General features: G+C 37.3%; 1 protein-coding gene across 2 annotated transcripts in view; it reads right to left on the minus strand.

Moving 5' to 3' along the window:
• PXDN (peroxidasin) overlaps positions 1-24,988 on the minus strand; it is an 88,706-nt gene that overhangs the window by 32,934 nt on the left and 30,784 nt on the right. Inside the window, exons 4-12 of one of the 2 annotated variants that reach the window (XM_050316112.1) lie at positions 21,597-21,668; positions 14,042-14,113; positions 13,399-13,470; positions 11,230-11,399; positions 8,675-8,792; positions 6,429-6,598; positions 5,227-5,499; positions 3,909-4,025; positions 2,569-2,727 (exon numbers count right to left, since the gene is read on the minus strand). In XM_050316112.1, coding sequence (XP_050172069.1) covers positions 2,569-2,727; positions 3,909-4,025; positions 5,227-5,499; positions 6,429-6,598; positions 8,675-8,792; positions 11,230-11,399; positions 13,399-13,470; positions 14,042-14,113; positions 21,597-21,668 — 1,223 coding nt within the window. Of the gene's footprint in view, positions 1-2,568; positions 2,728-3,908; positions 4,026-5,226; positions 5,500-6,428; positions 6,615-8,674; positions 8,793-11,229; positions 11,400-13,398; positions 13,471-14,041; positions 14,114-21,596; positions 21,669-24,988 lie in introns of those variants that run through there. The other variant, XM_050316113.1, reaches the window with a different exon arrangement.

Consider the following 24,988-nt stretch of genomic DNA (forward strand, 5'->3'; position numbering starts at 1 on the left):
ATACTGGGGCCAGCCCTGTTTGATATCTTCATCAATAACCTGGATGAGGGGATTGAGGGTACCCTAAGCAAGTTCGCAGACACCACCAAGTTGGGTGGGAGTGTTGATCTGCTGGAGGGGATGAAGGCTCTGCAGAGGAATCTGGACAGGTTGGATGAATGGGTTGAAGCCAACTGTATGAGTTTCAATAATGCAAAGTGCCACATCCTGCACTTGGGTCACAACAACCCCATGCAGCACTACAGGCTTGGGGAAGAGTGGTTGGAAAGCTGCCCAGAGGAAAAAGACCTGGGAGTGTTGATTGACAGCAAATGAACATGAGCCAGCAGTGGCCAAAAAGGCCGAGGGCTTCCTGGGTTCTATCAGCAACAGTGTGGCCAGCAGCACTAGGGAAGTGATTGTCTCCCTGTACTCAGCATGGGTGAGGCCACACCTCAAATACCATGTTTAATTTAGGGCCTCTCTCTACAAGAAAGACATTGAGGTGCCAGAGATATCCAGAGAAGGGCTGGTAACAAGAGACAGGACAAAAGGAAATGCCTTTAAGTTGCACCAGGTGAGGTTTAGATTCGATATTAGGAAAAAATTTTGCATAAGAAAGAGTTGTCAAGCACTAGAACAGACGGCCCAGAGAAGTGGTAGAATCACCATCCCTAGAAGTGTTCAAAAAACATGTGGATATGGCAGTTGATGACATGGTTTAACAATGAATACAGTGGTGGTGTTACATTGACAGTTGGACTTGGTGATCTTAAAGATCTTCTCCAACCTTAATGATTCTATGACTCTCTTTCTGATGTCTGCTTCAGAGTGATTTTAAAGTACTGTTAACTTCTAACATAACAGGCTAGTACTTGTCAAAATCACTTGAGTTCCATAAATTTAGCGCTCTGAAAAAATTTCTGTTAATTGTTAAATCTTTACAAAGTCATCACAACAAACATCCCATTAACTTCTGTCATGTATTTTTATTTTTTAAGTAGCAACAACACCAATTTTTTAGATGATAGAAGCAAAACCTTCCACAACACATTCAACTGTGCATCTCTCAGCCTGACTTGCTAAGGCGCTAACTCTTGGCAGAGTTCCTACCTCCCTGACACCAGTGAGCCTTAGGCCTTAAACACCCAAAAAATCACCTCCAATTCTAAGGACAGAGTACACATTGTTACCTAAATCTACGTTAAGAATTGTATTTCTTCTGTAATGTAATGTGTTTTGGGGAGAGTGTGAGAGGGTAGAGGACTGTGCTTTTACAGAAAAGTATTTGGCCACACAGCATACATTAATACTACCAACTTAATCTGGCCCTGCTGTTAAACTGTTTGTAGGCAAAGAGCTGTCAAGAACCAGAAACCATTTCAAATAATGCATCCAGAGGCAGGTATCCAGCACTGGGGAATAAGAGAGCATGGCTCTATGGATGTGAGCCACGCCATGCCAGCAAACAGGCCTGGACCACTAATCTGTATTCATTAACACAGATTTAGCCACAGTTACCACTGACTAGACATTCCTCAGATGAACAGTCCTTTTGTTAGAAGCCCAGAATTAAAAATGTTCTCTTTCTACACAACTGAAAACAGCATTGCAAGTAATCTATGGAGAGCTCCAGTTTCAGGCTTATATTCAGCATTCAATCTTTTACTGACTGGAGTTTGCAACTTGAGTTGCACAAAAATCCTTATATTAAACTTTACTCAAGTTTAGTGAAGTTTAACACAGCTGGAAAGCTATAACACTTTTTAGAATGGAAATTTGTTTAATATAATTTTAAACAACAATTTTATGTACGTAGAAAAAAATTACCTCAATTTTGACAAATCCATCTATTAGTACTACTCTTAAGCAAGAAAAATCAATGGAATTTTTTTCTGACAGACTTCTAAGCTCAGGAAGACATCTGAGTCCCTTTTGCTAAAATACAGTTTAAAATTAGGTCATTAAAAAGAAATGCTTTGAATTAAATGGTTAATCTCCTTGAATTTAGTTAAACATCAACGTACTTAAGTTACAATGTTAATATGATTACAATTTATCCTAAAAGTAGTTTACTTAGAATTTACTTTGAGAAAAACATTAAATAATGGAGTTTGGGGTTGGCTTTTTAGTTTTTAGGGGTTTGTCAGTTTATTTTCAGTGTAAGCAATGACTTTTCTTTGTGAAGTTCATTCCACTGTTGTAAAATAAAGTGCTCTGTTAATGGAGATAAAACATTATGTGAATAACATTTTTTAATAAACACTGTAGGGCCTTACCAGAAACTAGACTTTTCACAAAACATTCTCCCAAGCATAGGAATACTGTCATCCTCAAAGAAAACCTCCACTCTTTACCGAAAAAAGTAAATCAGATAAACCTCTTTCCCAGAAGACAGACTGTTCTAAAGGAACGATACTCTGTACAAATATTGGTAAGTATCCATACATATTATTTACTAAAACCCACTTGAGATCTAAAAATAGATATACTCAGAAACAATCACACACAGTAGTGTATATTTTAATGTAAGCTTAAATATTTCTTCTTTGTTTTTTTTCCCCCAGCAGCAGTGCATGGAGAGCATACCTCTAGGCTGCACAGTCAGGTATACAACAATTCGCTGAGATCCGATAATGTTGACAGCTTGGCATTCATACTGTCCCTGGTCATGCAGAGCAACCCTGGAAATCCTTAGGGTTCCAGATGATAGGACTAAATGTCTTCTGTCAACAGACAATTGGCCTCCTGGAACACACAACAACGGCATTTGCCATTTATAGCAACAAAGTCCCTTTGTGTCAGAAAAAGGGAAACCCAGAAGATTTTAAACGTGATAAAACACCGGAAAAAATTAAGGTTTCTTAAAAAAACCCCAATACCTAACAACAATTAAAAAAACCCCAAAATGTTTGAAACCTTTACTTCTCAGAAGATAAACATGAAAAGCAAACAAATTATACATGTGCACACAATTATAATCCTGATCTTTTCTCTGTTTGTGGTAGAAATAAATATTTTCATTTAAGGAGCATGATAGAGCATCCAAATGAGAAGGCATAAAAACACCAACATGTGTTACTGCTCGTTTCATATGCCATGTGTGTAAGACACAATTCATTTCATGTGCCTAAGCCATGTAGGGAATCCATAGAAAAACATATAACAAAAATGAATGCACATCAGTGTCTGTACCCTATCCTTCCCTTATGGACATTTCATTTGATTGTAGCAGTCTCAGTAGAGGGAGAAAGAGGGACATTATCAGCAACAAAATAACGAACAGTTTGTTAACAATCTGCTTTATCTACCATAATTAAGAATTTCCTAAGAGTTGTTTTACCTGCTAGAGCTGTTTAATTTGAACCAACTGGAATATTTGCTTACTGATAAAACACCCGCTACAATATTTCTTCCTGATGGATTTGCCTTAATGCCTTTAGGGATATAACTCGATAAAACAGTCAGCAGAGTGCACCCCAGTGCTCCTGTCAATGCACATTAAGTGTCAGAGATGTTCATATACCAATGCCAGTTACAGGCTGGACTGTTCTGGTTTCTGAAGAGAGCACATCCTACCTAATTTCAGATCTCCAGTTAATGACAGCCATCTCTATTTCTCTTGTAGTACACCAGCAGTGACTGTCACACTTGATTTGCCCTGTATTTCTTAAACATTTATTACTGAGAATCTATTATGGATACATATATTTTAATGACTCTTTACTGAATAATGAAATCTGTTTGGGTAGCTAGCTTCTGTGGGACACCTTGTCTTTTCTAGCTAAATGAGAAAGAGATGAACTCTGCTTCCTTCAGAGACTGAAGCATCTAAACAAATATATGCAACTCCTTTCAATACATGAGTAATTCCAATATGACAGCTAAACTATTCTAATAGTTTAAAAGTAAGAACAGAACACACTTACCTCCTTTAGTCCAGGCAATAACAGGCTGGGGATAACCTTGTGCTTCACAAGGGAAGTCAACAGTTTGTCCCTCAATCACTGTTTTGTCTTGAGGAGTGACAGTAAACTGAGGTAGAGCTACAGAAGAGAAAATAAAGCAGGTTAAAAAAAAAAAAACACAAAACCAAAAACAAACAAACTGAAAAATGCACGACTGTCTGAAATGACGCACCATTTCCTTTATGAGTTGAATATCTCATGTTGGTGGGAAGAAAGATGCTAATGGGACTCTTTTATATTGTGACTGCTGTAGAGTGGAGAGTTAGGGTAGCCACTTGTGCAAAAGTAACACCTCCCTGGCAACAGTGAAGTTTTGTGGAATCTACTGTCAGATTCAAAACAAGAGGTATGGTAAGACTTGTAGAATCAAAACACAGAGTGTTCCCTGGATTAAAAATACCGTCTTCTCTTTCTCTCAAAACTCCTCAGCTAAATTGTGAAGAAAATGCAATGTAATCAAAACCATCCTGAGCTCCTTGTTTTCCTCCATGCACTGAAGGAAAGTAATGAGTGGTGTGTGGGCCAGGTTCTGCAGTAACACTGTTCACTATCAGTGTTTTGTTCAGCTCTCACAATACGTCTGCTGGTGAATAATAAATGAACAAACCACACAGTTGTTTTGTATAGCTTTTGAACTCATTAACAAGGCATTTGTAACCTAAACTATTTGCCTAGAGATTTTAACACAAGAACAGAAGCAAACTTGAATTTAAAGGTTACTCAAAGTATTTTTTAAACTAAAGTTCCTGCATGAAAGTATGTGCAAAAAATATTATCTATATACACAGGAGACTTTTGATAATTGTTCTCAACTTCAACTTCTGCTTTGCAGAAAAGCTAGCGCTTCACCTGGAAGAATGATAGTTTCTATTAAACTGATCAGAGTTCCCACATTCACTGAAGTGTCTACAAAAGAAAAGCAGCACAGATCTTTATTCAGAACTCCATTTCTAGTACTCTGGTAATTCTGTAACTCTCCCTGTTACAGAAAAAATTTAATCCTCCAAAAAATTTACATGTTTTTGTTCCTTCACACAAACAAAACATAATAAATAATAAACATTTCCAAATATCAAAATAATTATAATAATCAATGAAACAACTTTCAGGAAAACAGTATATAATATCTTACTCTATGTGAAACGTATAGCAACTTTCTTATGCACTACAATAGTTCAATTAAAAGTAAAAACTTTAGTTTGGCTCTGTCAATACAGAAAAAAAAGGCAAATCCACACAATTTCAAGTAATACATCACTCCTAGCTTAAAGTTACGTACCTTGGACTATGATGTACGCAGTCGCATGGATGTTATCTATGCTGTTAGTTGCAAAACACGTATACTCGCCACTGTCCTCCTGCTTTACATTTTGTATATAAAGTCCTCCTGAGGGAGTTATTGTGACACGAGGGTCATTTGGCAAAGGCGTTCTGTCACCTTTGGTCCACGTAATTCGTGGCTGAGGGTGCCCGGTCGCACTGCACTCCAAGGTAACGCTCTCTCCAACCAGCACTTCAGTATTTTGTGGGTGAATCACAAAACTTGGCCGGGCTGTGAGAAAATAGCAATGCCTAAATATGACTTTTAGATCACATAGCACTAATTTAGCCAAATATTGCAATAGTTTGGGATGTCTAGTGGGGGTTTTTAAAGCTCTGTTCCAGCATACTTCTATCTTGGTGCAAACTCTGCCTTACTTTAAGTCTAACCTAATCTGACATTTACAAACATCAATAAATAAAATCCAAAAGCTCATAATTGCACAATTTAACTTTCATTAAAACAATTTTCAAACATTTTGTTCACCTATGCTGATCTTTATAAAGGTCTCTTCAGAGGCTCAGACACTGAGACCCAGAAAACAAACAGGCTAAAAATTGCCATAAGTGCACAAAAAGACAAAACAGATTAAGCAACATTTTAGTAACTTCTCCCAAGTATACAAGTACTTGTCATTGCAGGGACATTTTCAGTTTACCTGATGCTGTGCGTCAAGACAAAATGTTCTCACAGGAAAGTTTAGTTTTTAAAAACATTACAGTCCAGGATAGGAATTTCATGCTTGCAAACATGACGCCTTGGCTAGACAGGGGTAAAAGGCTCTTGAGCAACAGTGGCTACACTGGGTGTGCTAAAGCTTCCACGAGTAGTCTGTTCAGAAGATTGTGGTTTTCAGGTATCCAGAGAGAACATTATTGCACTGACCAATGTTACAATGCAACAGTCTCTTTTTCTAATCCTTCTACAGTCTACAAGATTATCATCAAAACTGCATACTACAATAAACATATTAATTAACCAGATGATTTGCAGTTTTGTTACAGGAATATTATAGCTCCAGGATCTAATTCTTAAGATGCCCAAGCACAACAAATCTGCATGTCAAGAACATAAAAAGCCAAAGCATTTTATTTTTTAACAATCTTATTATCAAAACAATTCTCTACCTGAAAGCAAAATTCAGACTTGATGTTCTTTACCTGGTGACTCAAAGTATCTAAGAGTAACTTCCTGAGTTTTCACTTCTCCAGCCACGTTTTTTGCCATGCACTGGTAAATGCCTTGGTCTGTTTCTTGAGTATTCTGAATCATCAATGTGCCATCATCTAGCAAGTTTAGACGGGAGTCTTCTTTCATACTGAGTTCATTACTGTGAAGAAAAGAATCTGCTGGAGTTAAACCTTTAAATCACAAGCACAGAAAACTGTCAAATAATGAAACCCAACAGATAAATCACCCAAAATAACTTGGGCCGGGGGGGTGTGGAATTTAATTTGTTCAGTAAAATAACAGAATTTTGCATTTTCTCCGAATGAGAAGAGGAAAAACAAAAAATGAAACAATTTTGCTTACACAAGTATTACATCTTCAAAATAAAAAGCCAAAATACTTTTATGAGTAAAAGCTTACAGGGGAAAAAGTGAACAAAATGCACATACTTGGTCTCGTTTTTCTTTAAGGCTGTTCTAGCTGGCAAAACAATTTAAACTGTTTCCACCAGAAGTATACCATGTAAGTTCAACACTCAAGATACTTTATACTAGGAGAGAGGCTAGTTGCTATAAAACGATCTTTGTACCAAACTCTCCCTGGATTGTTTAAAGAGCACCAATGAACCTGATTATAATTTATACTGGTTTAAAATATAAGTTAAATTGAGATCTTCAGATTATGTCATGGATGCATTGCTGTGATGTTAACTAAGAACTCTTAAGTGGTTTTATTAAAGGAACTGTTTCTCCGTTCAGCCCTGACTACATGATGGATAAAGCACAGAGGAGGGATGAGTTCTCAACTCCTCTGCACAAAACCCAGTCTAGTGATCTATTCAACATACTGCTCAACAGGTCAGTGGCTTTTGACTGAAATCTTGATATACTCAGCTACCTTGCAAAGAGCTTCGGTCTCATTCATGAAGCCAGGAAACAAGCCAGAGTCAATAATCCCACAGCCTAAGCTCAAATTTCTTCTTAAAACTCTTTCATATGTGTATTCTGAATACATGTTTTCTTTGTTTATTATAAAAAGTACATGAGCCAAAGAAAATTTTAATGAAATAATTACACCATCCAAGTTCAAGTCTCTGTTCTTGACATACTCCATAAATCCTGAACCCTTGCTGCACATGGGGTTCTCACTGACATCAGCAAAAAACTACAGGACCGGGACTCGACATCATTCCATTTTATCAGAATCTAACAAGCTAAAATGTTCTACAGAAAATGTGAGGGCATTTATGTTATGGATCAGGTTCTCCATGTGTGTAAAAACTTATTAAGCCAAAGTCTGATTAGCTAGTGGTAAACTCACAATCCACATGGCCATTGTAAATTCACACCAGCTTAAGGAGCATGATGTGCTGCCACATGGCTGGTTCAGCTGTGCTGTGCCCAGTGCTGCTGGAGGCAGCCAGGCTCTGGGCATAGCTTGAGCAGCCACCCTGCAGCAGGCTTGCCCTTGTACTGCTGAAAGGCAGTCATCCTTTGTGGGACCTTCTTTCCTTTCCCTAAGCAGTGAGGAGAACCAGGTTGCCCAGATAGCTTGTGCCACCTCCAGCCACAGAGGCTTTTAAGATCCATCTGAATAAAACAGCGTGGTATAATCCTGCTTTGAGCAGATGGCTGCACTGGAGACCTTCTCTGACCTGAATTACCCTATTCCTATAAATACTTGCCTGCCCTCCATGTACCAGTCTGAGGAGCCCAGAAACTGACCTCTCTTTCTCCTCTCCTGGAATGGAGCTACACTTTGGAGAAAACCTACCTCCAAAGAGCTGGGGCTCTTCTCCAAAGAGACGACCTAACTCTTTTCCAGCTGGACTCCTTTAAAAAAGTAGCTTTTGCTTTGCCTCAAAATGTATGCACACACTGAGTAATCTACTGTACATGCAACATGTACACATTGGATTGCCTTGTCATATATAAAATGACTTAGTGTTAGAGGTGTGAGCAGCTTTGCAGGTATAGCTACAACTGAACACCTTACAAATAGTATTAGAGTAATAAAATAATATTTTCTAAAGTTATTGGCTCTTAAGTGTTTAGACCTACTAATAAAAAAGATACAGGCCATTATTCTTCATATGCTTATTAATTATAAGATGTTTCTGCTGTAACAATTCCTTGATCATGTGGACATGCACCCAGAAATGTACATGAACACACACACACACACACTCAAGAAAACATACTTACATCAAGTTTCTGTCTTCCTCTTTTAAACTTACTTGTTTCGAAGCCAGATAATTTCTGGTTTAGGATTGCCTTCAGCCCTGCAAGTGAAGTACACTGTATTCCCTGAGGTAACGTCCACATCCTGAGGCTCTGATGTAATTCTTGGCCTCTCTGTATCAACAATAAAATATACAAGGAACTCTCACTTATTTTAAAACTATTAAAAAAACAGTAAATGAAAATATTTCCACAAACCTTGTAAAAAAATAGTTTTCACAAATGCTGTAACTTAAAATATGTATATGCTTAATTAGGATTAAATTCACTTTTCCTGATCCAAAAGTGACTGTGGGATTTTTTACTTCCTGCATTGTTCCTTAGGACCTTTTAGCAGACTGGAAATAGATTGTGCAAATTTGTATCAGATTCTAAAGTGGTTGTTTTATTTATTTTAACAGAGACTCAATTTGCCTATGAAGGAAAAACTTTAGAGCAGCAAGCACAAGTGCCATTTAAAATAACTTCCTCTAGATAAGTATCAATGCCTAACCTGCCTCCAACAAAATAATTTGTACAGCTTACTTCCTGCAGTTTTCATATTCAGACTCCTTAGATGTGCAGAGAGCTGGTAGGATGCCATGTGAATTCTTCTTGCACCAAACTCCATTTGAACTATCTATTTCAAGAACCTTGTAGATACGTACGATCATAATTCTCATGATCAGAATTATATCCAACACATAACCAAAAGGACAATTTAGTTACTTTATACCTCAGCTTCAAGAGGTGGCTGGGCAGGCAAATGCCCATAGCTTGATCAGAAATTACAGAATCACAGAACATGCAGAATTGAAAAGGACTCACAAGGATCATTGAGTCCAGCTCCTGGCCCTGCTCAGGACCATCCCCAAGCGTCACACCACGTGCCTGAGAATATCGCCAAATGATTCTTGTACTCTGTCAGGTTTGGTGCTGTGACCACTTTCTTAAAGAGTCTGTTCCAGCGCCCAACCACCCTCTGGAGGTGAAGAACTTTTCTCTAATATCCAATCCTAACCTTCCCTGAAAAAACTTCAGGCCATTCCCTCAGATTCTGTTATTGGTCACTATAGAGTGACCATCAGTGCCTGCCTCTTTTTTTCCCCTCATGAGGAAGTTGTAACTGCAATGAGGTCTCCCCTCAGTCTCCTCTTCTGCAGGCTGAACAGACCAAGTGACCACAGCCACTCCTCACACAGCTTCCACCCAAGGCCCTTCACCATCTTCACTGTCCTCCTTTAGATGCTCTCTAAGAACTTATTATCTTTCTTATATTGTGGTGCCCAAAACTGCACAAAATGTTCAAGGCCAGATGAGGCCATCCCAGTACAGAAGAGAGCGAGACAATCCCCTCCCTGGACTGGCTGGCCATGCTTTGCCTGATGCCCCCAAGGACACGGTTGGCCCTCCTGTATGCCAGGGCACTGCTGACTCATATTCAACTTGCCATTGACCAGGACCCCCAGGTCCCTTTCCATGGCACTGCTTTCCAGAATCTCATTCCCTAGTCTGTATGAACATCGAGGGTTGCCCTATCCCAGGTGCAGAATCTGTGCTTCCCTTGTTGAACTTTATGTGGTTGGTGATTGCCCAGTCTTCAAATTTGTCAAGGTCTCTCTGCAGAGCCTCCCTGCATTAGAGGGAGTCAGCAGCTCCTCCCAGTTTTGTGTCATCTGCAAACTTGCTTAGTACCCTTTCCAGTCCTGTGTCCAAGTAATTTATGAAGATGTTGAAGAGCACAGGGCCTAAGATGAAGCCCTGTAGAACCCCACTAGTGACAGGTCAACAGTCTGATGTCACCCCATTCACTGTTACCCTCTGTGCTCGACCCATGAGCCAATTGCTCACCCACCACATGATGTGTTTATCCAGCTGTGTGCTGGACATCTTGTCCAGAAGGACCCCGTGAGAGACAATGAACCTTGAAAGTTTTACTGAAATTCAAATCTGCATTTTGATTTCAGGACACAAGAGGTGCTGGCCTGAACCCCAGGGCCAAGTTTTTGCATCCCTAAGATGAAGGAATACAGACAAACAAAAGGATTACAAAGGTGCTTGTTCATTAATCCTCAGTGACAGAGGATTTCAGTGCCTGTGTTGGGCACTCGTTATAACTATTTATGAGTAAACAAGAAATTCAGTGGACCAACCCTGATTCCAACAATATCAACAAAATTTTAACAGCAAGAACTGTCATAAGGTGTAGTTCAATAAAGCTTCTTTGTTTCTTTTCCCTTCCAAAGAAGTATTAATATAACACCAAAGACCCTACCTTAAAATCTGGTTATTACCAAAACTGAAATATAAAAAAATTAAACTCCTTCAGGATAATCACATTTAGCTCCTCAAGGAGAAATTTCAAATATGGATGTATTTGTTTCATTAAAGATAGGTTGAAGGGTAAAAGCAATCAATTCTGTCAGAAACACCCAGAAATAAAGAGGAAACAGAGGGATATTTCTTATTAACCAGAAGTGGTCAGTGTTATCAAATAGAATAGAACAAAAAAACCACAGTTTAGATACATGTAACACATTAAAAAAGCCATCAAGAAATGCCATCAACTCACCACAGTTCAGTTCTTCTGGTGTTATCGTGGCCACTGATCTTCCCTGGATCCTTCGTGGGTACTCGCAGGTAGCTGCTGCTTGAGCATTACCCGACTCTGCGTACGTCTTCAACAGCTCCGCCAGCCACAGGATTTCACAGTCACAGTGAAGAGCGTTTGAATCCAAACGCCTGCACCAAACAAGAAGCAGTCACAAGTCTGTTAGCAAGGTTCAACTATTTTGCTAGGATCAACATGGTTTGCAAATGGAGTAAGGCCTTTATCTGTGAATACAGACAATGGGCAAGACGCAATACAGGCGATGGTAACTTTATTTATTTATATATAGGCACTCTGGCAGCCTTTATTATTTCTACTGCACAGGCAGTAAAAATCACAGAATGCAGCTAAACATCACAGTAAGCATCTAAACAATGTTATGTTTTAACCCCAGCATTTAGTGAATAAATCAGATTTTATTTAGATGTTATACAAACTTTGCTCAAATAAGGAATTTATACCATTCTCCCTACATTTCATCTGTTTAATACTTATTAGTGCAGCAACTTCATAGCTACCCTGACATTTTTACAACTTCTCATTTTGCTGATCAGGCAAATGAGACAAAGACCCACAGTTTTATTTCAGCATTAAGCTCTCATTGAGTTCAGGGGGTCAATAACTTTGTCAAACATTTGCCTATTGCAGATAACGAGAACCCATAAATTCTGTTGACTTTCTTTCCAGTAGTGAAGTGCCCTATTACTACACTGAGCACTGAACCTTCTGGTAGAGGGCCCTGTAGGAAAGAAAACATTAGGTATAGAAATCTGTACTAATCTAAATATATCTGTATCTAGACTGGAAATAAAATTGCATGGCAAAACAACCTCAATTTGGTTTATCTTTGGGGGAAGTAAACTTTTAGATCGTTTTGTCTTATAGTATTTCTTGTAATCCTCATATAATTTCTTCTCTGTTCTCCTATGAAAATCAGACACAAACAAGCAAAACTATTTTAAAAGTCACTATACAAATGTCTCCAGTATGTCAGATGTTACTGGTAAAATTTAATCTGGAACACAAAAGTTAGAGTGTGACTTTCAGAGATAAGTTGCTCCAGGCCAGAAGACACCAGGTCAGTCTAGCCCAGTGTCCTCTTCCAACAGCAGCCACTATTAAATTTCCCCTTTACATAGGAATTATGAAAAGAGTACTTTTTTTCTGTTTCACTTGAACTCCAGAAGAATCTAAGGAAGGTATGAGTGGAGCAGCTACTACTGGAAGGTGCATACATCATCAAAATTTGCAGTACTTTGACTTTCACAGCTGGAGGTGTGATTTCACAACTGTATCAAACCAACAGAACCACCCTCCTGTTGCATCCCTTGCAATCTCTTCTCTTGGTGGAGATTGTGCCACAACTCACTGCACAGCACAGCCTCAACAGTCCTTCTGGAAAGGTGGGTATGAATGCATGACTGCCTTTCTCAAAACAGCAGTCTTGGATAATTTAACAAATTTTTATCCTAGATCAGTGGAGATCCAAAGTGAAAGGCAGAAAACCCTCTGAAAGTCATCTTACAATGGTACTCATTCAGTTCAAATTTTCAAATGTTACTGAGGGACTAAAAACCCTCTAGTTTTCCAAGATAAAGTAATTTCAAGATAAACTGGCTTCTGGAGTTGCTTGAAGTATATAAGCTACAAGAATGGAAAGTAATAGTTATATTCTTAAACCATTGAGCACCTTTTTATAATCGTGCTTTTAGCATCAGAGAAGGACAAGTAAATCAAAAGAAAATACCAAATTATCAAATATTGAAAGACATCACAGAAGGATCACCCAGTAAGACATAGACAAGAGGAGGGGAAAAAAACCAAAACAAAACCCAAAGAACAATCCATGTATTATTTAGTCTATAAAACAAGACCACATAATTACAAATAATCCCAATACAGGAAATAAACTTTAGTCAGTCACTAAAGTCACTAAAGTAAGATATGAAAAAATGATCTCAAACTATGCACATAAACAAGGGGAGCACAGCTTAGGAAAAAATTATTTAATATTTAAAACAATTAAACCATGAATGGCATTTACAAGAAAGATAAATATTGCAAAAGGAGAGACAGTTTAATTGGGTTATTTAAACTTTCTTTAGTTGAGTAAGAATTCAATTTACTTACAGTCTCTTCATAGATTCTAAGTGACTAAATGTTCCAGGAATCAAATGAGCTATTCTGTTGTTATGCAAAAATCTGTTAAAAACACAGAAATATGCATGTAATAATTCAGATTTTGAGATCTACTCATTTAATTTACATTCTTCTAGAAGTTTTTTGAGAAAAAGTAGTCTTAGAAAATTAAAAAAACCCAAACAAAACAAAAACCAAAAAACTCTTTCAGCAACTAATTGGTACTGTTTTTTAAAGTGGCCTCCAAAGTGTAATTTTGTCTGTATGGGGAAAAAGAAGCCACAAGTAACCAAAAGGAAGGGAGTTCATAAGCATTCAAATGAGAAATTCAAAAAAAAAAAAAAAAAAAGTCGTCTTATCTTCTAGTTCTTCATTTATAACATTTGGTTTAGGGCAAACATTGATCACAGCTCTTTAGAAATAGTTTCGCAATAGAAAAATATACCACACGCAATGCTCACTTATGCATTCTTCTGAGGTCAGCCTCACTATGTAGTAGTTACAGTATAAAGTTTAGATTAAAAGTAACCCATGGCAGTGATAAAATACTATTTTCCAGTTTCAACAACTTTATTTAATTCAAACAAAGAAGTAAGCTGACTTCTGAATCTTACCCCAAGAAAAACAAACTTACAGCCTTTCAAGTTTTGGAAGATGAGTAAAGGATTCAGGTTCCAGCGTTTCTATTTGATTAAAGTGCAGATATCTGAAAAGATGTGAAACAAAAAGAAGAATACTGTACAGTTTTCTTAATGAAGACAACATGTCTTAAAGAATTTTTTATTGTTTACACACTGTTTACAGTTCTAAATGGAAGTAGTGATGTAGCAGCTTAACATTTTTCTATTACCATCTGAATCTCGTACTTGAATCTGAGAAATACAAGGCATGACAAAAAAAAGAGTTTGTAGATCACTATGTAGAGCAGGGGGGTATGTGTGTGTGTGTGTGTGTGTACACACATAGGAGGAAAAAAACCCGTTTGACAACCATTGCTTTGGAGATTTTGCAGATAATACTTTGAAAACTCTTTTGCCAAGTGTGATTTTCATGAGTATGCATACTTGAAAAAATGTATCAAAAAAAGAAAATTATTGGTTTTTACAGGAAAAATATTGGAGGCTGTTTAGAAAACATTCACAATTTCCAACAGAATAATATTTTTAGGGGACAACTGTTTTCATTTCAGTGAGTGAAAATTTCAGATGATGCTGAGAAATAAGCTTCTCTAGTCCATGAACACTAGCATTTAAAGTATGAATGCCCTCAAAAGCCAAATTTGTAATATAAACCAAAGTTTGACTAATTTGACTTTAGACAAAGGGCTTCCTAGCAACTAGTGTACAATTAACCACCACAGCTGTGCTCTATTTGATGCTCTGTTGATGCTTATGGAAGCTATTAATATTACACAGTAACAAATATTACGCAGCTGTTACTCCTGTAAAACTGAAAGTTAACATAACATGATAATTAACCAGACTATTAATCTGTAACTGTTGTGAAAATGGACTGTAAATGCAGGATCATTCCAGCATTGACTATATTGTGGAGGTACTCCTTAACCTTGCAGATGAGAAAACAAGATGAAATAGATAAGACTGGGACAAGCAACTGTGAAAATTATTTGTAGACTTTGGATCCTGACTATATCCAAATGTATTCAAAACTACTAAAGTTTCGTATTTGACTTCTGACAAACTCAGGGACATCTGGAGAGTGTGCATATACAGAAATCATTGTGATCTGAAGCAAGAACAGGCCCATCATTTAAAAACAAAAAGGACAACTCAGAGCCCAATATCTCCTGAAAAATTAATCCTTCAGCACGAAAAGGTCAAGGACGTGGGAATTCGCTTGTGCTGAAACACCCCATGTGCTCTACTCCCTGATCTGAGCCAAACGGTCACTGCGGAGTGAGGAAAGCGGGAAGAAGCGGTGATTAGGGCAGAGTCCTTGCAGTGAGCTCTGGGAGGCGTGTGCAGCAGGGAAGCCAGGCACGTGCCTGGCAGCCTCCCAGGCTCCCGCCAGCAGCAGCATGGCCAAGCGCGAGCCAGCGAGCAATGCCAGGGAGCAGTGAATGGGGATCACAGAAAAAGCCAATAAATCAGCACGGGTGTGATCAGGCACATCGCAGTGTCAAGTCTGCCTACTGCCATTGCAACACGTGGCCACATAGTGTATTGAGCATAGAGTATGATCTTGTTTGCATAAAGAAACAAGAATTCCATCACTATGCTGTGACTGCCAATTTTCATCTCACTTTTGAAAATACAGGCCAATTTCTTCTAAATTAAAAAGACAGATATCTCAAAGACAGATATTTCCTGCAAGGTTCATTTGAATTGCCAGCAGAGATGAGAGAAACCTCAAGGTCCAGCACTGAGGAAGGACCAGCTGGTATCTGCCCCGTGGGCAAGGCCTGGCCATGAGGTGGGCAGGCACATCTTGCCAGGAGCCAGGAGCTCATCCACCTCCCCAGCATCAGCAGCATTTGGGAGGGGGCAAGGCAAGGTAGGGATCACTGCAATGAAAGAGGATGAAGGCAAATACCAGGCACAACTAAAAGGGTTTGTTACTGCAGCTCTGATTTCGGAAAAAATTACATCCCCTACTCGTTGTACAGGCAGCAGTGATTTTTTCCTTTTTAACTTTGTTACCTTGACTTGTGTTTTTATGCTTCTTGAGCACCTTGCAAATGCATCTCTTTATATTCTCAGTAAATAAATCTCTTGTACTTCTTCGGCATTGGCAAGGGAAGATTTGTAGGTACATGTAACACCTCTTATGAGAACAACAAATAATGTTGGCAAAAGCAGACACATAGAGGCACAAACCCCCTTCTTCAGGGCCATGAATCAGAGGTGAAAGTAGCAAAGAGCAAAAAAGAAAGAACACCTCTCTCAGCTGGTTTAAGTGATACATACATCCCAAAACTCAGTGCAACAGCTCACAGCAGCCGTTTAGTACTCAAGACTATTACAAATGGAATGAATACTTTATGTGCCTGAAAACTAACCTGGTTTTCCCAACCAAATGAAAAAATATTTTTGTTATAAACCTTGTCTTGTTTACAACCTCAAATCATCACAGATACAAATGCAATAATTCAGGTGTTGAAGAACATCATAACAATTAATCTTCCTCATCAGATATCATGCTGTCTAAAGCAGTTCAAAAAACCAAATCATAAATTCCAGCCAGAAAATTCTCTTAAGTGCTTCATATTAGTTGGGATATACAAGTTAGTTGGGTTTTGCAGGTCTTTAAATTATGACTTAAAGAAGTGCCTAGCAACTTGTCATAGAATTTATGAACAGAACAAGGTGTTAAATATCTGGAAAAAACTAATTAGCAACAAGTCTAATTCAAAGTAAAGAGATGCAGAAACTAGATTGCATTGTAAGTCTACAGTACAAAGAATAAAAAAATCCTTGGCATTCTGACCTATATTTTAATCATATTTTATCACTTAGGTTTATCACTTTCATTATTTTCTTCTATGTACCACATTAATTTGCTTTTAAAAATATTTTTAATATTTTAATTCACATAATAATTACTTGGATTTGAAATTCACTTCAAAGGCAATCACATTTGGGAAATATTTTCACACCAATGTATCTTTATAGGCATCTTTTATATTCAGATTACAAAATACTCTAAAAATAGTAGTATGTAATAAATTTGATATTAAAAAGACTTTCAGAATGAAAATTTAAAGAATAGCACGGAAGAGTGATTTTTAAATACACACACATCTTTCTTTTTAAATTCTACATTCACTATCAAGAATGAAACAGAAGGATACTTCTAAGAAGAAAAAGTCCAAACCAAACACTCCCAGAGGAAGATAAAGATTTTATCAAATAAACATGGCATAGATGTTCTCTTTCTTATTATTAATCTTGAAGGATGAAAATTTACAATAAAATTCAGTCCCAGTGGCATTTTTCACAGCAATAAATATAGGGTTATATCTTCTGTAGTTTTGTATTTTTTTGTTGGGTGAGTACTTGTATCATATATGCCAGTTGTTCGTTTCTAATAATATCACCACATCTTTGGGGAAGTACTTACCAATCCATCAGCCAGGTATAATCTGTGCTCTGAATTTAAATAGCATGTTGCCATTTTGATTATTTGAAAGAGAATTAACAAACGTATTTCCCTCATTTATCAAAGAGCTTTCCCTGCCCAGAGACAAGAAGTAGCAGCCTTAAACCATGAGGAAAGAGATTTAAATGTGTGTTATGCTAATGATACAAAATACTAGAACAGGATACTTAAGGAGATTATGAAATCCTCTCCTTGAAGACTTTTAAAACAAGGCTAGACAAATATCTGTTTCCAGTTTGTTGTCTCTAGCTGATCTTCTTTTAGAATAATTAGGATGTACTTCTCAAGGCTCCTCTCATAATTTTGGGGTTGTCTGTTTATTAATTAATTCTCTTTCATTACTCCTTACCGTAGGTGTTTTTAGCAGTAACTTTACACAGGCTCCACTGTGTTAAATGTGCATAACTGCTGGCAGAGTTAAGCAAAAATCAGGAATTCTTTTAGTATAAAACTTAAAAAAATAATTAGCAACTTTTCAAAGTTGAAAATTTAATTGAGGGGGGAAAATTAATTTAATTGAGGGAAAAAAGCTGCATCACTTATATGTAAGTTAATGTTTTTGTCAGTTAATTTCCCCCCCAAAGATATTCATATGTACACAAACTACAGCATAACTCTAGTAAGAGCTTATAAAGAGCAAAATTAGTATGTTAATATGAAAGTAAAAAGAAAATGCATAACTAGTATTCCACTAAGATTAGATAAATAGATTTAAATAGTTCCATTAGTATTTAGGTATCTCACCAGTTAAGGACTGCAGAGTACACTTTTTGTCCCTGATACATATGATTTTTAAGCTGACCACAAAATATACAACACATATTTGGAAGAAAAGCAATGTACACATATATGGAAAGGGACTGCATTTAGAGCTAGATCTTGGGATCCAAACTCATGACCTTGAAAGCCACGTCTTTGTGACATTTCATGTGGGATTCAGTTGCCTAAGCACAGGCATACAGAAGCACATAGCAGTTGTCTAAGCACCAGCACATAGAGGCATCTTTTGTTGCCTTTTGGGTGCTCTGTGCCTTCTGATTGCTGCTCCAAAAATATGTAAGTTTCCCACAGCTTTGTGATGCACTTGCCAGACCCAAACAGATGTCTTGCAGATTTAGCAGTGTCTAAACTGGTACTAAGTGGCTACTTTTCATCAGATGGCTTTCTCCCTTATCCCCAGCCGTGACTGACAAGTTAGGTGATGAAATATGTATGGCTCAGTGTGTTTGAGTACTTAAAATTGCCAATTTTTTTCAGAATTTACTCGAGCACAAAGGAGTTTTAAGATCTGATTCAAAGATCTTATTCCCTTGGCAGAAATTTCTGAAGGAAAAACTATTTTGATTCCATCAGCAGCTAAGAATTCTGCCACAGAGGTTTAAGAAGGAATTTGCCAGCTGCAGTAAATACTGGGGATTTTTTTGTCCCTTATACATGCAACAGGCCTCCTAAATCTAAATATATTTAGTTTCTGTCAAATAATAACAACAATCACCAGAAATGTGTTTGCTTTGCTGTTCATTCTGCTTCACTGGAGTAGAAGAAATTATTATGAAACAAGTCTTTCCCTGAAATCTGGACCACAGTATCTACTTCTGAGAATTCTGCTGAGCTGAGAAGAGCATTTGGCAGAGCCAACACAACCAGTAGCAAAATGTATTTGTTAACTTGAGGCCACAGAGGCCTCAAATGCAGACACATCATCTGAGTAGCTGATATAGTCTGAAACTTAAGTTAGGGCACTTGTTTGTCAAGAGTAACTCTAGCCTTGTCAACAGTTTTTCTCCAAAGATAATGTCATAAAACAGACCCCATAGAGCCAGAACCTATTTTTATGCTAAAGACGCATAAATGACAAATCTCTCATAAACTAAAAATCTCAATGAGTACTCTCCATTAAATTTATTTCCTTGCCCGCCACTGGCTTAATGTGTTCCCATTTCTCCACCTGGTAAGCCTTCTGTTTAGGATCTGCTGAGGAGAAGGGCTCTAAAAAGCAGTGAGCTCTCTAACATAACACCCAGTGGGGAAGTAACTGCCCCCCTGCCCCAGCAGCTCACCAAACCAACTTGGGTGCTGCCACGACACAAGGGTAGGCACTGAGCAGTAGTTGTGCCAGGCTCCATTTCCATACTTGCCAGCTCTGTTTAAAACTTAATTTCATAAAGAATAATGTTGGTGTTTCAAAAGTTTGAGCTTAAGCCGATACAGTGTGACATCACTGTGGGCAGAGAGGCTTAACTGCAGTCTCGCAGAAAAGCACATTCAGAAGGTGTTAGTATTTCAAAGTGATTTATGTTATTCAGTCTTAACATAGATCAACAGGAACTAGAGCAAAAGAAAAAAAAGCAAATGTTGCCACCTGCAGCATATAAGGCTTGTGGCATGAGGAAAAACATTATTCTGGAAACATTAGTACTTCAATAAATGGGCCTCAGTATTTCAAATTCTACACAGAAATTAAGAATTGCTATTAGCATGCAAGTAAGCCCTACCAGTTGCTGTCAATATGCTGCAGTAAGCATTTCTAGAGTAAAACAAGGAGGAAAAGTAAGGTATTAAGGAAACAAATTATATATTTATATATGGTTTATAATTAAAAGTTTTGTTTCATATAGAAGCTCTTCCTTCAAAAGGCATCTATTGCCCTCTAAAATGAGCATGTATGATTTTGTACAGATTTACAGTAACAAGAAAACTGGTACATATAGGAAACTTGTAATATACTGATACCTTTCAGGAGTTTAAGAATTTATATTCAGTCTCCCAAATTTATACACTACAAAACTGATTGGTCTACTACTGTTATTTGATACTCAAACTGTGAAACAGCTACGCATTTATTTCTAGTTCTTTGAATGTATAGCAATGCTTTCTGATTATAGAATCATACAGGTTGGAAAAGACCTGTAAGATCATTAAGTCCAGCCATCAACTTAGCATCACCACCATGTTCACCATTAAACTGTCCCCTCAAAGTGCCATATCCAGTCATTTCTTGAACACTTCCAGGGATGGTGACTCCACTACTTCCCTTGGCAGCCTGTTCCAATGCCTTACAACCCTTTCCATTAAAAATTTCTTCCTAATATCCATCTAAACATCCCCTGGTGCAACTTGAGGCCATTTCCTCTTGTCCTGTCACTTGCTACCTGGGAGAAGACAGCAATTTCCAACTCACTACAATCTCCTTTCAGGTAGTTATACAGAGCAATAAGGTCTCCACTGAGTCTCATTTTCTCCAAGTTAAACAACCCCACTTCTCTCAGTTGCTCCTCACAGGACTTGTGCTCCAGACTCTTCACCAGCTTTATTGTCCTTCTCTGGACTTGCTCCAGCACCTCAACCTCTTTCTTGTAGTAATTATAAAACAAAATACAGTTGAACTTTAGGGAATCAATACAATCGGGTTTTGTCATACTAAGGACTGCATTTTTCATTACTTTTAAATAGAAATTATTCTTAGGTCATTATACATGAAAAGAAGTATGATTTTAACCAATCTTTCTAAAGGACATTACTGAAACATCTATATTACAAATTATGAACTGTCTTACTTTTTAAACATCCATATATCACATTGATCAACATATAAATAATAGTAAAGTTTTAATTTAAAAATCTATTCTTGTTTTCAAATACAATGAAACTGGGTTAAACTTCAAGAGCCTAGTTCAGCTTTAGTTATGTTGCATAAAACAAAGTAACTGCTGCAGTCAAAGAAATTGCAATATTACAAAACCTAGAGGAATGAAATAAGGTTCTCTAAGCAGTACACATTAGTTTTCAACATTTTCCACAATAACGCTTCTCCTTTTTCAAAGCCATTTAACAACGTACAGGGACACCAGGAATGCAAATCACAAATAAAAGACAAACACAGAAATGGGGAATTTGACACAGAGATCAATTGTGTTTTTTACATGCAAATGGTTATGGGGCTCTCTGCCCAACAACCCAGGGAGTGCAGACATGCAGAGCATGCGGGTAGGATGTATGGATCAAGGCGTGCACTTTTCCTCTGCAGGGGAACCATGGAGATGACAGCACAGAAGAGAAAAGGCACTTACAGTTGTTCTAGAGAGGCAAGTCCTTTAAATGCTTGCCTGTCAATTGACTGGATTTCATTCTTGTACAAATAGCTGAAACAAGAAACAATCAGTAATATTAGTACACAAACAAGAGCTACATGAGGGTGGAAAAGAAGAATTAAGTTGACACGTGAAGACAGTTTTTCAACTGCATATTAGGAAAAAAAAAACAAAATAAAAATTAAAAGACTCTGTCCTTGAGATTACATCCCAAATGTCTGCTAGGGAAAAAAAAGTCTGGGGCCTTGAAGGCCCTGAGGCTGTAATCCAGATTGTCTTGGGCTTCCCAGTGCTCATGGTATTACTTAATGGGGTTTTGTCCCTTGTTTGCTTTATTCATTTGCCAAAAGTAAAAATAAATTCAACTCAATGGGACAGAATTGCATCAGAAGTGCCTTTACCAGAACACACTAGGAAATAGCACTAGCCTCTTGTTTTCTTTAAAAATCTCATCTGAACACTGGTACAAATATTCAAATTATGATGGAATATGTATTTTTACTGGACTTGGAGAACAAACAGTGAGAATTTCTCTAACTCCACCTGTGTCACCTTTTGAATATTTACAAAAAAAGTACAAGTTATAATATTGGTATTGCATCCATAAAGCAGCTTTGTATATTTGTGTTATCATTGTGTAGAACACGGACATTAGGTCCACTCTATATATACATGTGCAGAATACCAGAATGATCACATGTTGGTTTTTTTACAGAATTAAAATAAGTCAGGATGGATCAGTGTATATGCTCACATTCATCATGCTCTTAACAGCAAGGATGGTTTAGTGAGGGGGTATTGGAGAAAAATCACACAGTTTAGCTAATGACTGCAAGTTCTGCATGGAGGCAGCAAATGGAAATACTCAGGAAATACTCAGGGAGTTCAGTGTCAGTCACTCTTTTTGTGTTAGGATAGGAGCAGGTTCGTGGTTAAAAACTTTTTCACAATTATTTGACAAATGATTTGAAATTCAGTTAAATGGGAATGGTTTTTATGAAAAGGGGATGAAGAGACTTTGTACCACAAATAACTTTATTAGCAGGCATCTTATTAGTAGTGGTTTTGGTTTTTCTATTATTACAGTTTTCAGTAACTTAATGGAAATATTGCAAACTTCTTGGATGCAACAGAAAAAAATACTGGCTCTGCTGGAGTTGGTGGCAGTTTTACATTGATGTGACAATGGGCAACATTTCACAATAGGCCCTAACAAGGAAAGAGGTTGTAGGTATTTGATATTCAACTAATAGCAACTTTGGAGGACAATATGGAGTAGCATCCTTCCCTTGAATCTAAATTAACATTTCCAATGCACTGGTTGCTGAGAATCCAACACATTAATATACAGAGACTCATGTGTGCTTCATTAACATAGATATACATCTGAATAAAAAGCAGAGTTCCTCCAAGAACAGATAACAAGCAAACAAATATTTCTGAGGTTTTCAAAATGCTCAAAATTATGAACAAATTAAACCAGGTAAAAATTACTGTCATGTGAAATTACTGTAGAAAATTTTAAAATATTTTGAAAAGGGCAAGAATAGATGTCTTACACATTTTGTATGTGGAACTGGTTTATATTCTGTTTGACAAAAAAAATTATTTCCTGAGTATTCAAAGATTTGTTTTGACCCAGATTTACCAATTCATTTGATGATCACAGTATTACAATTTTGTCTCTCCCTAATTTTCCTCTTTGTATGGTATTAAATCTTATTTTCCCATGAGAATTTTAAATGCACCATTTCTTCTCACTCCTTAGAAAATTTTGACTGAACATCTAAAGTGTTATTTATCTTTCTGAACACACTTCATTTAGCAGTGTGAAAATTCCTCTTATTCCTGAGTACTTAATTTCTGATCAGACCAGAGAACTAAAGTGGGCTTAGATGGCTTTGAAAACCCATTTCAGTTAAATATATCTCTTGTGGGCATTTCAGTAATTGTATTAAAGAAATCTGAATGAATGCAATTGTTAAAAAATTTTTACCAGAATCAGTCATGTAACCTTTATTTACTCTCTGCAGACAAAAGAAGGCAGAGAGTGAAAACTGGAGGTGGGTTAGAGGAAGATTGGGATAATGACTTTGTAGTTTTGCAGGCTTTTACCTCCATACTGCAGGGAAGAGAGCAGCCTTTCATGTCCCCTTTTGGAGCTCTTACCAAGCCACTGAGGTGGGACTTGATTTGGCATTTAGCTTTAAACTACAGCTTTTTCCATTCTGGTCAGAAAACCCTCAGCTGCAGGACATTCAACTGAGCTTAGTCCGTCATGTCCTGCCTTCAGAGAGAAGCCCCAGCAACCCCAGGGCTACAAAAACATATATCCTATGATGGATGTGTTAACCAGACCTCCATTAAATTATGTATTTATTTCTCTGAGGATAGTAGCAGAAAGACAAATATATAAATATTTGCCTAATGGAGAGAGAGATGACAGAATACAAAGTACAAATAAGTATCACTGACAAAAAAAATATTTATGTCTCTCTACAATGCTCATCATCATGGCTGGGCTTTGCGAACGAAGATTTGAGAAGGGCTTTACCCACGCTTGCTACAATGCTACCCTGCACATATTGTGTTAAAGAAGTAACTTTGTAAATACTCTCCTAATCTTTAACATAAACATTCTCTAAATTTATCCCAGTTACATTATCAGAAAACAAATTTAGAGTATAACAGAGAAAAAGTAATTTATCATTTCATTTACCTAAAAGCTCTCTTACAGAGTTGAATCATTATCATTTTACAAAGATGAATAAACAGTGGATTAAGATAACAAAGGGATATATTTTATTAGGACACTAAATTATTTTCTGGTAATTGCTAATAACTACTTTCAGAAGTGTTAAAAAAAAAAAGAGAGCATTTTTTTCCAGCAATGCAAGCAAGGCTGATAGAGATCAGAGGTACTGATCACATTCTTAGGATATGAACAAATAGGTAATCAGTTATCAGAAAATTAGGGGGGAAAAAAGTAGCTGTAATTAAAACATTTGCTAGATCCCTTATGAGGGTTTGTTTTTTGTTTTTAATGGACCATATTAAAAATCATGTGATTCAGGGAAAGTAAGATCCAGATACATTTGTTTGGAACTGAAGGGAAAAAAAAGGCAAAAAGTAACAGCAATATTAGGTATTGTAGAGTTAAATCTGACAAGTAAATATACACAGCAAAGAGATATTTATATAGAAACATGAAGGAGGCAGTGGAATTAGCAACACGAATTGCAAAGAAAAGAGATCTGAAACCACCACAGATGTTCAAAGGAACAAGTCTCATGACCAGGACAGCAACGCTGGCAGAAGGCACAGAAGGAAATACGACCTAATTTCATTCTGGAAGGGTGAGCTTAGCAACT

The sequence above is a fragment of the Myiozetetes cayanensis genome, unplaced genomic scaffold, assembly GCF_022539395.1.
Source record: "Myiozetetes cayanensis isolate MyiCay16 unplaced genomic scaffold, myiCay2020 scf2-11, whole genome shotgun sequence".
Lineage (NCBI taxonomy): Eukaryota > Metazoa > Chordata > Aves > Passeriformes > Tyrannidae > Myiozetetes > Myiozetetes cayanensis.